Below are 12877 nucleotides of genomic sequence, written 5' to 3' on the forward strand. Positions count from 1 at the left end.
ACAAAGTAATGTCAATAATCGAAAATTAAAAGAGACTTCATGTGACATGAATAAACTAAAAACACTATCTTCAAAAAATAAAAAATAAAGCTTGAGGGAGCCTCTGGATTTTATCTTTTTTTATTCTATCGTTATGAAATTCTTGAATAAAAAACCCTGACATATTCTGTGTAGCCATTTAAAAAGTTTTATTTACTAATATGGAAAAATATTCATGATCAAATGTGAAGAAAGGTTATAAACAGCACTCATATTTTCATCTCATTCTTGTGTAAAAAAAATCACTCTGATGGATATTTTTGCTTAGTACTTACCCTTTTTTTATACATCCTCTCCCCAATCCATTCATCCATTGATAAGTCCTCAGTTATCCACTGTCACCTTTATAAACACTGTCCCCCAGACATAAACCCTTATTGCTTTAAATTACTTTACACTTTTGCTTCTCAGAGCTACTGAGATCATGCTTTAGGTAGATGGGAAGGTTCTGATGCTCAGACTCGGTTATTTTCACCCCTGTCCACATAGATAAGAGCAGATCTCAGAGAACCTGATGCGTACATTTGCTTACACACATGCACAACTAGAGGACTACTTATCCCAGTGGCTAAGGGTGTTTTTTCAGAGTGCAGGACACGAAGTGATTTTTATTTTTTTTTATGCCTTTCTGCATTGTCTGATTAAAGAAAACCATAACATGTGTAAACCCATTTAAACCCATAAATAAACCCATTTTCTGTTTGGAAAAAATTAATATATTATAAAAAAACATACATTTTATTTTCTTAAACTCTCTAGCAAGGTACTCAAAAACACTTCCTCATACCTTATTAGCACCTCAGTTCTAGTTAAGAACATTAGTTGATATTACTTCAAAGGTCAGGAAAGTCCTTAAACTCCCAGTCCATTTTTTATTAAATAAATGGGTCTTTGATAATGTGCAAGAGTACTATAAAACCACTGTCTTCACTGTACCAGCTATTGTTTTCCTAAGTACTAAAGTTAATTCTTGAGACTATTTTGAACACAGGGTTCTCTAAAGAAAAAATTGATTTAGTCCTATTTTTAATGCTGAAGCAAAATGTGAGATCTGGTAACTCTACTTGTTGAGTTATTAAAAAATTAAAGGCAGGACTTTCAGTTGACTATCAAACTTTTAACCTTATGACAAGCCCCAGAATGAGAGTTTTGGGATTCCAAATTTAACTCAAAACAAAAGGCTTTGCTTTGAGTCTACAAATGCTCCTTTCAGTTAGAAAAGTGCTAATTTGTCCAAAGCACACAATGTATTCACTCATTTTCTTGAAGATGACTCACACAATAATCTGAAACATAATGACTATGTGTTTGTAACAATTCAAACAACTGTAAAATGGCTTGTCATTTGAGCTCTGAATTAATTCAGAGGCATCGGTTATATTTTCTGAATTTATATTTTATAAATGTAAAGTAGCTGAAACTGTGTATTTTAGCAGGGAAAGAAAAAAATTTAATTGCCAATTCTACCTTCCTAATTGCTTCCATAACACTCTCCCATGTCTGTTGTGGTTTAAATTATTTTAATATTTAGAGGTGCAATCCAAACTCCACAGGTTATAAGTGAGAAAAAGATAAAGTGAGTGAGTGAGTGACAGACATCAGCTTCAGCTCTAGTAAACCACACAATTTTTGGAAACTACCAATAAATATCTACTGGACATATAGCATGTGCAAGGAACCATTATTATGGGTGTTAGAGGCATTGTTTTCAAGTGTGACTCCTGGACCAGCTACATCAGCATCACTTGGAAACTTGCTAAAAATGCAAATTATCACTGCCTCTCCCTCCCCAAATTAAACTCTCCAGGTGGAAGTCCAGCAGGTGGTAGCTTAACAATGCTGTGCAGGTGATTATTTTGAGATATTAATGCTGTAAGAACCACACCTCATTTTGTTCATTTATAAAGAAGTGCTTAAGTCAGAAATATGTCAAGAAATATAGATAAGATGTATATATATGTGTGTAATACTACTTTAGAATTAGAATATAAAATACTTTATGAAAGAATTTTAAAATTTCAATTCCTTTGAATTTCTAATTAAGTTGCTTAGTGGCAACGTCAAAGTGATAGAGGTAGCAATTTGAAGGGAAAAATGGCATAATTGAACCAAAAAAATAACCAAATGAATGAAGAATCAGTAATTACCAGAGGCCTGATATAAACTTTCTAGTCATTTTTATATTCTACTCATTATTTCTCTTCAGAGAAAAAGCAGGACCAAGTACTTGAATTTAACATGTCTATGGAAACCCAATTTCCAATCTACCCCCGTAGCCTAGAAGGGTTCATCACCACACACCTGGATTATTGCAATAACTAACTGCCCAGCAGGCCTCCCTAATTTAAGATGGCTGCCTCCTCCTCTCTATTCTGTATCAGCTTCTGAGGAATTTTTCTTAAATACTATAGTTGACTCAGAAACCTGTAATGCTTCCCTACTGCTTCCTGAAGAGGCAGAGGTACTAATTCCAGGTATTAATCTAGAAGTTCAGATGCAGGGGTATCCAAGCTTTTCATGTTTCTGGGTCATACTGGAAGAAGAGTTGCCTTGGGCCACTTCTTGGGCCACGCATTAAATATACAAACACTAACAAAAACAAAACAATTTTAAAATGTTTTAAGTAAATTTACGATTCTGTGTTGGGCTGCATTCATAGTCATCTTGGGCCTCCTGTGGCCTGTGGGCTGCAGGTTGGACATCCCTGATAGGGAATATAAATGAGTGTAGTAGGCCACATGAATACTAAGTGTGTAGAAACACCTTTCACTTTCCACAAAGAAACATATTCATCACATTTTTATTTTCCCACTTTTATTAGATGTTCTACTCTAAGAAAAATAAGGGTAAAGGAATGATGACAAATGGTGACACCTGGCTTTAGTGTCCAGGAGAAAACAGGATATGGGGAGATGATGGTAAATTATGAACCTGGGCCAAATTATGAACCAATGCTCTCCCCTCCACCAATTTGGCATGTGAGAACAAGGCCCACTGTTGGCAGAACTTTTGGTTTTTGAAGAAAAGCACCAAGTCTGGATTTTTACATGAAATCACTCAAATTTAATTTTCTGGCTGAGATTAAACCACCCCCTAAAACAAACAAAAACAAAAACCAAAACCAAAACAAAAAACATTGTGATCCAAACAAAACACATCTTTAGCCTATGGATTTCAGTTTGAGACCTCTAGTTTGGAGCATGAAGTCCCTATCTGCCTGCCTTGTGTTCTGGTATCTTATTTTTTTCTATGGAAACAATAATCACCATATTTAGACAGCATTTTATACTCAGTATGCTTTCACATCCATTGATTCTCTACACTGTGAGAGGTAGAAAGGAGATGAAAAAGCAGGTGCAGACAGGCTAAGTAACTTGTCCAACATCAGGTAAGTAGTAAAAACCAAAGCCCGGGTCTCCCAACCGAGACCCGCACAAAGCCTTGGCCATTTCACTCTCACCTTGTCCCTTCCTATGTATGCTTTTGCTTCAATGGAGTCCTGTTCTAGAATGATGGTCTCCTTTCTTTCTGCCAATCTAAATCAAGACCCAGCTCAAGCTCTACCATTTACATAAATCTTCCTCAATGAGGTCAAGTTCCCAAGTTTTCTCTTTTTTGAACTTCAGTTGCTGTTATGGTCAGTAACTTACAAACTGGTGCTCACCAACAGTCTTGAACCATCAAGTTATTTCACATCACTTCACATTAGCTCATATCCTCAATTACATTCTAAGCTCTTTGATAATAGTGCCATGTCGCTGTTCTTTTCTGTTCCACAGAGTTCCTGGTATTATGTTGGGACATATAAATGACTGCACAAAGTTCGTTGTATTACACAGTCTTTTGAGAAAGATAGAGTTATAAGGCTACTACTAACTTACCAGCCTGATGTTGTCTTCTGGGCGGAGTAGTATGAACATTGCTTGGAGATGCTGCTGGAGATCACCTGGTAAATTTTATAAAACAAAAAAGTTATTCTCCACTGTTATATTGACAGAGAGAATTCTTTCTAATGGATTGACTTGTATAAAAGTAAGTTTTGGTTCACTGAAAGACTCTAATTAGAGAAATTGTCTTAATATGATTATTGATTTCTTTTTAAATGGAAAGACAGAACGTATAAGGGAATACCCTATACTCTCATTTTTAGTGTATACTGCAGTCACATTTGCGTTGTGTTTGTCCTATGGAAGGGACACTTGAAACCGATCTCAGTGTTGTGCCAAGACGATGAGGTCTGTTGGGCAGAGGCAGCACTAGCTGTGCTTTCAGGCCCACAGAAGGTACCAAAGGAGGAATCTTGCCTTTCTTATTTCTATAACTGTAATCTTCAGTTGCATTTAACCTAAGAAGATATTTAGATTCCCTGTAGAATAATGTTAACAGTTTTAAACAATTTCCAAATTAGTGGCTGATAGTAAAATAAAAGTACTTATTAAACACTGAAGATCCCAAGGAATATATATTTTACTGAACATATGAGGTGTTTTAAAATGGTCAACCATTATTTGAATCCTCACTTGTTCTTATATATTCTATAAAACAAAATAGAAATTTCTTTGCATTAAACGATTATAGATTTCCTCATATTCTCTATTTTGTACCAGGAAATTTGAGGCTTTAGATAGGAGACAATTAATGTGCTATCATAAATGAATACAATCAAAGACAAAAAGCCTTCATTCCTGCCCACCCAGGTCAAGCCCTTTCTTTAGTTTGAAGTGACTGATATATCCACCTAATCAGGGATGCCAGCGTAACCTATTTTCATATTGGTCTTGAAACCTACATGCATAATTTCCCTCCAGGTAACCTCATAAGTGTTAATTATAACATAAAATACGAGTATGTGCAAGTGTAGAAAGGCATGAAGAAAAACATGTAGGTTGGCAATCAGATGTGTTTATCTAAAGGGTTAGCAAGTCTTAAGGCCTTTCTTTTCTTCCCTTTCTTCTCTTAAAAAATAGTCTTCTTGCCTTCTTCCCACCCCATTTCACTGCTGCCTTCTGACCAATTCCATTAAAGCAGAATCTTTCAACTTGCAAAATTAAAAAGGAGAGTCATTATATTTGGCCATGTCCATTCTACTATATTTTAGATCCAGAGACATAAGTCTCATGTGCAAGAACAAGTGTGAGCTCATAGCTATAAAGCCAAGAAAAATGAAAACATAGTTGAACACAAAAACTTGTACACAAATGTTCACAGCGGCATTATTTATGAAATCCCCAAAACAAAACAACTCAAATTCCTATCAATTGATGAATAAATAAAATGTGGCACGTATAGTCACACACTGGAATATTATTTAGTCATAAAAAGGAATGAAGTACTGATACATACTATAACACAGATGACTCTTGAAAACATGTTGAGTGAAAGAAGCCTGTGTCAAAGATTGTTTGTTTATATGGTTCCATTTATATAAAAAACCCAGAATAGGCAAATCTATAGAGAGAAAGGGTAGATTTAGTGGTTGTTTAAGATGGGGAAGAAGGATAGGGGACATAGGGAAGGATGGCTAATGGGTACTGTGTTTCTTCTGGGGGGTGATAGAAATGTTCTAAAATTAGATTGTGGTGATGGTTGCACATCATTCTGTGAATATGCTAAATTCTGTGACTATACTAAATAACTGAATATATACTTTAAATGGGTAAATGATATGGTATGTAAATTATATCTCAATAAAGCTGTTAAAAATAGTGTGGGGGAAAAACAGTGTGGGACACAAAGTATTAGGTATACACAATGAAGGACTAGAATTGTAAGTTACAACTGAGTTAAGCAGCTGAAGTTTTGTTTTTTTCCTAATTCTCACTCAGTGATGATTTTATTGATTTTTAGAGAAAGAAGAAGGGAGAGAGAGGGAGGAAGGGGGAAAGACATCGATGTGAGACAAATGCTGATCGGATGCCTCCCTTACGCACCCCAACTGGGGACTGAACCTGCTACTTTTTGGTGCATGAGATAATGCTGATTAACTGAGCCATCTGGCCAGGGCAAGCAGCTGAGGGCTTTTAAAAATTAACTTTTCTTCTGTTCTCTCAGAACAAATAATCTGAGGAAAGGATTTTCATGATGAAGAACTTCTGTAGCAGAATCATTTTTGGGCAAATAGTAGCTCTAAGTCCGCACTGCAAGCACTACTAGCCCAAAGATGCAGCTGCTGTCTCTGAAGGACAGACAAAAGTCATTAAGCCCTCCACTGTAACAGACAGGCTTCTCATGTGAGCTGGTATGTGGAAGCTCAGGTCTGTCGGCTCTGAAAAGAAATACCATGACCAAATTGAGTATTTTCTACTGGGAAATCATTCTTCACAAAGACTGAGTGAGGCAATATACTGGTACCATAAGATCTCTTCCTTAGATTTTTCAAATATTTCTGTGATAAGAGTGAAATTTAGATTTCAATTTGATTTTAAAGACTTTTTGCTATTTCCCTTTAAAATGTTAGCAGACATATTCACCCATATCACTTTTGATTACAAAAATGCATTTGATATTTCAAATGAAGCCCAGATAAGAAATTCTAACTAGTTCAAAAAACATGCATAAGGAAGTACAATTAGACATAGTAAGCTTTTGATCTGTTCCCAATTCTGTCATCATCTTTCAGTCACTGAAAGCTCAGCCAAGGCAGTTACAGCTCATGTGAAGGTCTGGTTTTATAAGCTGCGTTTATACCCACACTGCCTCATCTGTTCTGGGCCGGATTACAAATCAAGCCCATTCAGTTTGTGTTAAATCTGCTTTTCTTTTTAGTATTGGGAAAGCTAAGTGAACAAGGTCAAGTAGAAACCTGGGTGGCAGGCCAGTGCGGAAGTCTGACCAAAGAAAATGGCCAACCAGTACCAGGGACTTTGAAAGCCACCAATTCCATTTCCTATTACATGTCACAGAGCAATCTGCCTACCATTTTAGTCAGACAAGCTGGATTTAAACCAATAATTTGTCTTCTTTTTAGTGTAAGTGATAAATATCCATACCAAACAGAAATACAAAGCTTAGCTGGTCTACTTCCTCTGTGCATTCAAGTTTTAGGGGGAAGTGCCCCTCCCCTCTGGTAGTGGGCATTGAAGAGGAATGTTTTAGAAAGTTAAGTTATAGCTAATTTTTCAAAAGAGTTCCTTGCCCCCTTACTCCTTTAAAAATTTTCCATGCAGCAGAATTGTGGTAGAAGGATTAATACTGTCCAATGAGATGAATTAAAATTTTGAGCTGCTATATTTGTAACTAGATGAAGTTCCAGATAAAAAGTAGGACAGCTACTAAAATAGCTCAGATTATCTGGACTGGAGCTAAACACAACTATTGGTTCAATGGGATACAGTATTTCTGGCTTTCATCTCTGACCTATACACTCAAGGTTTGTAGTCTTCTTTGTTCTTTTCCTAGTAATTCCAGTTTATTCTACTCCTGGAGGTAACACATTAAAGTGGAACATTTATAACAATAAGCAACTATTCTCTGTATAGCAATGATAAGGATTTCTTCAATTATTGTCCTCAGGTTGACTTTTATTCCCCTCCCCACCCCCAAATGACACAAACAAGACTTGTTGTTAGAAGACAGGCATGGGCTGATTACCTTCCTAGACCTAGAAACCACTTTCCCTAGACACACTTTCTCTGATTCTTTCTCACCTTTATCAGTACAATTATACCTATCTTTAGAGAAATACAACACATGGAAATACAAATGTATATACCACTATTAGCAGATGTGATATTGTGACTTATAAGAAATATGTATTTAGTCTTCTTCCTGTTCTTGGCATAGAGTTCCGAAAACCTTTGGAATTTCTGATGTTGAGGAGAGCAATAATGATATCTTGTTATGATCTTTAAATTTATTTTTTAAAATATATTCTGTTGATTAGGCTATTACAGATGTCCCAATTTTTTCTACTTTGCCCCCCTCCACCCAGTACCCCTTCCCTCCAGCAATCCCCCCACTTAGTTCACATCCATGGGTTGTGCATGTAAGTTCTTTGGCTTCTCCATTTTCTATACTATTCTTAATGTCCCCCTGTCTATTTTGTACCTACCAATTATACTTCTCAATCCCTGTACCTCGTCCCCCGTTCTCCCCCCTTCCCTTTCCCTTCCCTTCCATGTGACTTCCAGTTCTGTGATTCTGTTCCTGTTTTGGTTATTTGCTTAGTTTGTTTTTTTCAGATTTGGTTGTTGATAGTTGTGAATTTGTTATTTTAATGTTCATAGTTTTGATATTCTTCTTAAATAATCCCCTTTAATTTTCATGTAATAATGGTTTGGTGATGATGAATTCCTTTAGCTTTACCTTGTCTGGGAAGCACTTTATCTGCCCTTCCATTCTAAATGATAGCTCTGCTGGATAGTGTAATCCAGGTTGTAGGTCCTTGCTTTACATCACTTTGAATACCTCTTGCCAGTCCCTTCTTGCTGGTAAAGTTTCCTTTGAGAAGTCAGCTGACAGTCTTATGGGAACTCCTCTGTGGGTAACTGTCTCCTTTGCTCTTGCTGCTTTTAAGATTTCTCCTTATCTTTAATCTTGGGTAATGTAATTATGATGTGCCTTGGTGTGCTTCCTTGGGTCCAACTTCTTTGGGACTCTCTGAGCTTCCTGGATTTCCTGGAAGTCTATGTCCTTTGCCAGACTGGGGAAGTTCTCCTTCATTATTTGTTTAAATACATTTCCCATTTCTTACTCTTCTTTGTTTCCTTTTGGCACTCCTAAGATTGGGATGTTGGTATGTCTGGAGACGTTTCAGAGGGTCCTTATACTATCCGAGTTTTTTTTTTTAATTCTTTTTTCTTCTTGCTGTTCAGGCTGAATGCGTCTTCTTCCTTATGTTACAAATTGTTGATCTGAACCCCAGCTTCCTCCCCTCCAGTGATGGTTCCCTGTAGATTTTTCTTTATTTCACTTAGTGTAAACTTCATTTCTTCTCTTATGTTGTTGCAGCACTCAATGAGTTTGTTGAGCATCCTGCTCACCAGTTTTTTTAAAGCATTTTTAAATTTTAATTGATTATGCCATTACAGTTGTTCTATTTCCCCCTCCTTTATTCCCCTCTACCCTGAACCTCCCTCCCCCACCATTTCCCTCCTTTAGTTTATGACCATATGTCTCAAGTTCTTTAGATTCTATATTTCCCATACTATTCTTGCCCTCCCCCCTGTCTATTTTCTACCTACCGTCTATGCTACTTATTTTCTGTACCTTCTCCCCCCTTCTCCTCCTCCCACTTCCCTGTTGCTAACCCTCCATGTGATCTCCATTTCTATGGTTCTGCTCCTGATCTAGCTGTCCTCTTAGTTCGCTTTTCTTTTAGGTGCGGTTGTTAATAACTGTGAGTTTGCTGTCCTTTCACTGTTCATCTTTTTTATCTTCTTTTTCTTAGGAAAGTCCCTTTAACATTTCATATAATAAGGGCTTGGTGATGACAGACTCCTTGAATTTGACTTTATCTGAGAAGCACTTTATCTATCCTTCCATTCTAAATGAAAGCTTTGCTGGATAGAGCAATCTTGGTTGTAGGTCTTTGGATTTTATGACTTGGAATACTTCTTTCCAGTCCCTTACCTGTAAGATCTCTTTTGAGAAATCAGCTGACAGACTGATGGGAACTCCTTTATAGGTGACTGTCTCTTTATCTCTTGCCGATTCTAGGTAGGATTCTCTCCTTCATTTAAATCTTGGCTAATATAATGATGATGTGCCTTGGTGTGTTCCTTCTTGGTTCCAACTTCTTTGGGACTCTCTGAGCTTCCTGGATTTCCTGGAAGTCTATTTCCTTTGCCAGATTGGGGAAATTCTCCTTTATTATTTGTTCAAATAAGTTTTCCATTCGTGGCTGTTCCTCTTCCCCTTCTGGTACCCTTATAATTCGAATATTGGGGCATTTAAAGATGTCCTGGAGATTCCTGAACCTCTCATTTTTTTGAATTCTTGTTTCTTCATCCTTTTCTGTTTGGTCATTTTTTTCTTCCTTCTGGTCCACTCCCTTGATTTGAGTCCCAGTTTCCTTTCCATCACTATTGGTTTCCTGTGCATTTCCCTTCATTTCAACTAGTTTAGCCTTCATTTGTTCCTCTAATTTGTGGCTAAAATCAACCAGTTCTGTGAGCATCCTGATCACCAGTGTTTTGAACTGTGCATCTGAAAGCTTGGCTATTTCTTGGTGACTTAGAGTTATGGGCTGTGGAACTTTGAGTTCTTCTGGAGCCATGTTTTAGTCTGTTTGCGCCCCTTACGTCTGAGGAGCGGAACCTTAGTTGTTCACCAGGGCAGGGCCACCCAGGTTGCTGGGTTTTGACACTGTATGTAGGAGTGGGATCACAGAGGGGCAATGGCAGTCCCCTCTGCTGTTTCCTGCCACTAGGTCCTGCGTGGTCTATCTCAATGCTCACTCCTTGGCTGGTTTATCTGTGGGTGACTGTGTGACCTCAGTCAGCCTGCCGCCTTGCACCCTCACTGGGTCTGCCCGTAGCAACCGGGCACCTGGGATCCTCCAACCACTGCCTGTGTGCCTGGGTCGGTCTGGTCAAGTTTTCCTGCACAACCCTGCTTCGCCAGTCGCTGGCTCTGCTCCTCTTACCAGTCTGGTTGAAGGGTTTGTTGTTGTCAGACTTTCATATACAATTCTCTGTGTTTTGGCTGCGTTTTTTGTTACTAAAACTTTGTTGTCTTTAAACTTGGTTGTGCAAGAAGGTACAGTGTTTCCACCTACACCTCCATCTTGGCGGAAGTCCTTCTGCTCACTAGTGTTTTGATCTCTCCATCTGATAGGTTGGAGAGATCTGATAGGTTGGTTAACTCAATTTCGTTCCGTTCTTTTTGGGGGGTTTTGTTCTGTTCTTTCATTTGGGCCATATTTCTTTGTCTCCTCAGTTTGGCAGCCTCCCTGTGTTTGTTTCTGTGTATCAGGCACAGGTGCTTTGACTTCGTCTTAGTAGTGTGACCTACTGTAGAAAAGGCCCCTGTAAATTGTGTTGGGAGGAGCCTTAGGTAATCACCATGGTGTGGCAACCTGGTTCACTGCTTTGTGGCTCTATGTGTGTGAGGGGTACTTAGAGAGGGGACAATGCCACTACCTGGCTTCTGGAGGTTTTCCAGGAGCTTGCACCATTTCTAGTCACTTCACCCACTTCCTGTATGTGACTAGCACCCTTCCAGCTGTTGCCCTTGTGCTGAATCTCAGACTGGGTAAGTTTGCTTATGTTCCAAGTCTGTGTGGATCCTTTAAATGGAGTCTCTGAATGTCCTGCAGTTTATTCTTCCACTCCAACCCCCACTGATTTTACAGCTAGAAGCTACAGGAATCTATCTTCCTGGCACTGGAACCCTGGGCTCTCTGGTCTGGCCTGGGCCTGGGGTCACTCAGTCCCAAGGTAAGCCTCCTGATTTTTATCCACTGTATGTTAATGTAGAACCATCTGTTCCACTGCTGCTGTTCTGCTTCTCTGCCCCTCCTACCCATCTGGATGAATCTGGCTTCTTTAAATCCTCAGTTGTTGGACTTCTATACAGCTCCATTTTCTGATGGTTCTGGGTGTGATTTGTTTTGAGGTCTAGTTGTCATTCTTTCTGTGGTTGCACGAGGAGGCCAAGCATGTCTGCCTATGCCTCCTTCTTGACTGGAAGTCCCTCTTTTCTTATGTTATAACATGACTTTTGTAAAGTACCTAAGGATGGAAGCTGGTTGCCAGGGGACAGGGAAAGGGGGAGTGGCAGGAGGTTGACAAGATCACTAATGGCCAATAATTCAATTAATCATGCCTTTGCAATAAAGTCTCCATAAAAATCCAAAGGACTGGTTTTAGAGAGCTTCCAGGTTGGCGAACACATGGAGATTCAGGGTGAGTAGCACATTTAGAGAGAGTTTAGAAGCTTTGTATCCCCTTCCCGTGAACATCTTCCATCTGGCTATTCCTGAATTATATCCTTTCATAAATAGATTCTGTGAGTTATAAGAGCTTCTCTCGCATATTAAACCCAAGGAGTGGGTCACCAAAAACTCCAATTCAGACAACCTGGACCTATGATTGACATCTGAAGTATGGAGTGGGGAGTCTTGGACAACTGAGCCCTTACCTTGTGGGATTTGACAGTATCTCCAGGTAGACAGTGTCAGAATTCAGCTGAATTATAGGATACCCACCTCGTATCCAAGAATTGTTTGGATGTATGTGTGGGGAACCCTCACATTAGAATAGAATGCAGAATATTATCAGGTTATTCAAAATCAGTGTCTTATATTCATTTCTAGGTGAACTTTATTTGATGACTTCTTGTTTCTATCAAAGTCCTCTGAGTTAAATTTCTAGTCTTTTTAGTGTAACTAGTACACTATCACTTTAGTGTAAGAAATCCACTAGCACTTAAGAATTGGTGTTTCAAAATGTGATATAACTACACTCTGTTGTTATCACAACAGTGGCACTGAGTTTATTTTATCTTAATATCTATTCTTTCTACCTCTTTATCTATCTATCATCTATCTATCATATACTTTTCATTATAACATCACTAGAGAGTAGACAGGAAAAGAAATGTAATCTTTTATTAGCTGAAATGATTTTGCATAGGATCTGAGGAAACATCTGAATATCTTTTAGCTTTCAAAACTTTAGATGAGAAGTCACATAAGACTTTTTAAAGAAGATTTTATTTATTTATTTTTAGAGAGAGGGGAAGGGAGGGAGAAAGAGAGGGATAGATATATCAATATGCGGTTGTCTCTCATGCACCCCCTGCTGGGGACGTGGCTTGCAACACATGTGCCCTGACTGGTAACCCTTGGGTTCACAGGCCAGGCCCTATCAATCCACTGAACCATACCAGCCAGGGT

The 12877-nt window shown here is 38.4% G+C and overlaps 1 protein-coding gene and 1 non-coding gene across 6 annotated transcripts in view; both read right to left on the bottom strand.

The window, feature by feature from the left end:
• SSH2 (slingshot protein phosphatase 2) overlaps positions 1-12877 on the bottom strand; it is a 253207-nt gene that overhangs the window by 56167 nt on the left and 184163 nt on the right. For all 5 annotated transcript variants that reach the window (XM_053662770.1, XM_037162789.2, XM_053662771.1 and 2 more), the window contains one exon: positions 3921-3985. In XM_053662770.1, the coding sequence (XP_053518745.1) occupies positions 3921-3985 (65 nt within the window). The remainder of the gene's footprint in view (positions 1-3920; positions 3986-12877) is intronic.
• On the bottom strand, positions 445-522 carry LOC119062080 (small nucleolar RNA U2-19). The gene has a single exon (XR_005084912.1). It is a non-coding gene; the product is annotated as a small nucleolar RNA U2-19 (small nucleolar RNA).

The sequence above is a fragment of the Artibeus jamaicensis genome, unplaced genomic scaffold, assembly GCF_021234435.1.
Source record: "Artibeus jamaicensis isolate MK-2021 breed Jamaican fruit bat unplaced genomic scaffold, CSHL_Jam_final contig_2790, whole genome shotgun sequence".
In the NCBI taxonomy this organism is placed as follows: domain Eukaryota; kingdom Metazoa; phylum Chordata; class Mammalia; order Chiroptera; family Phyllostomidae; genus Artibeus; species Artibeus jamaicensis.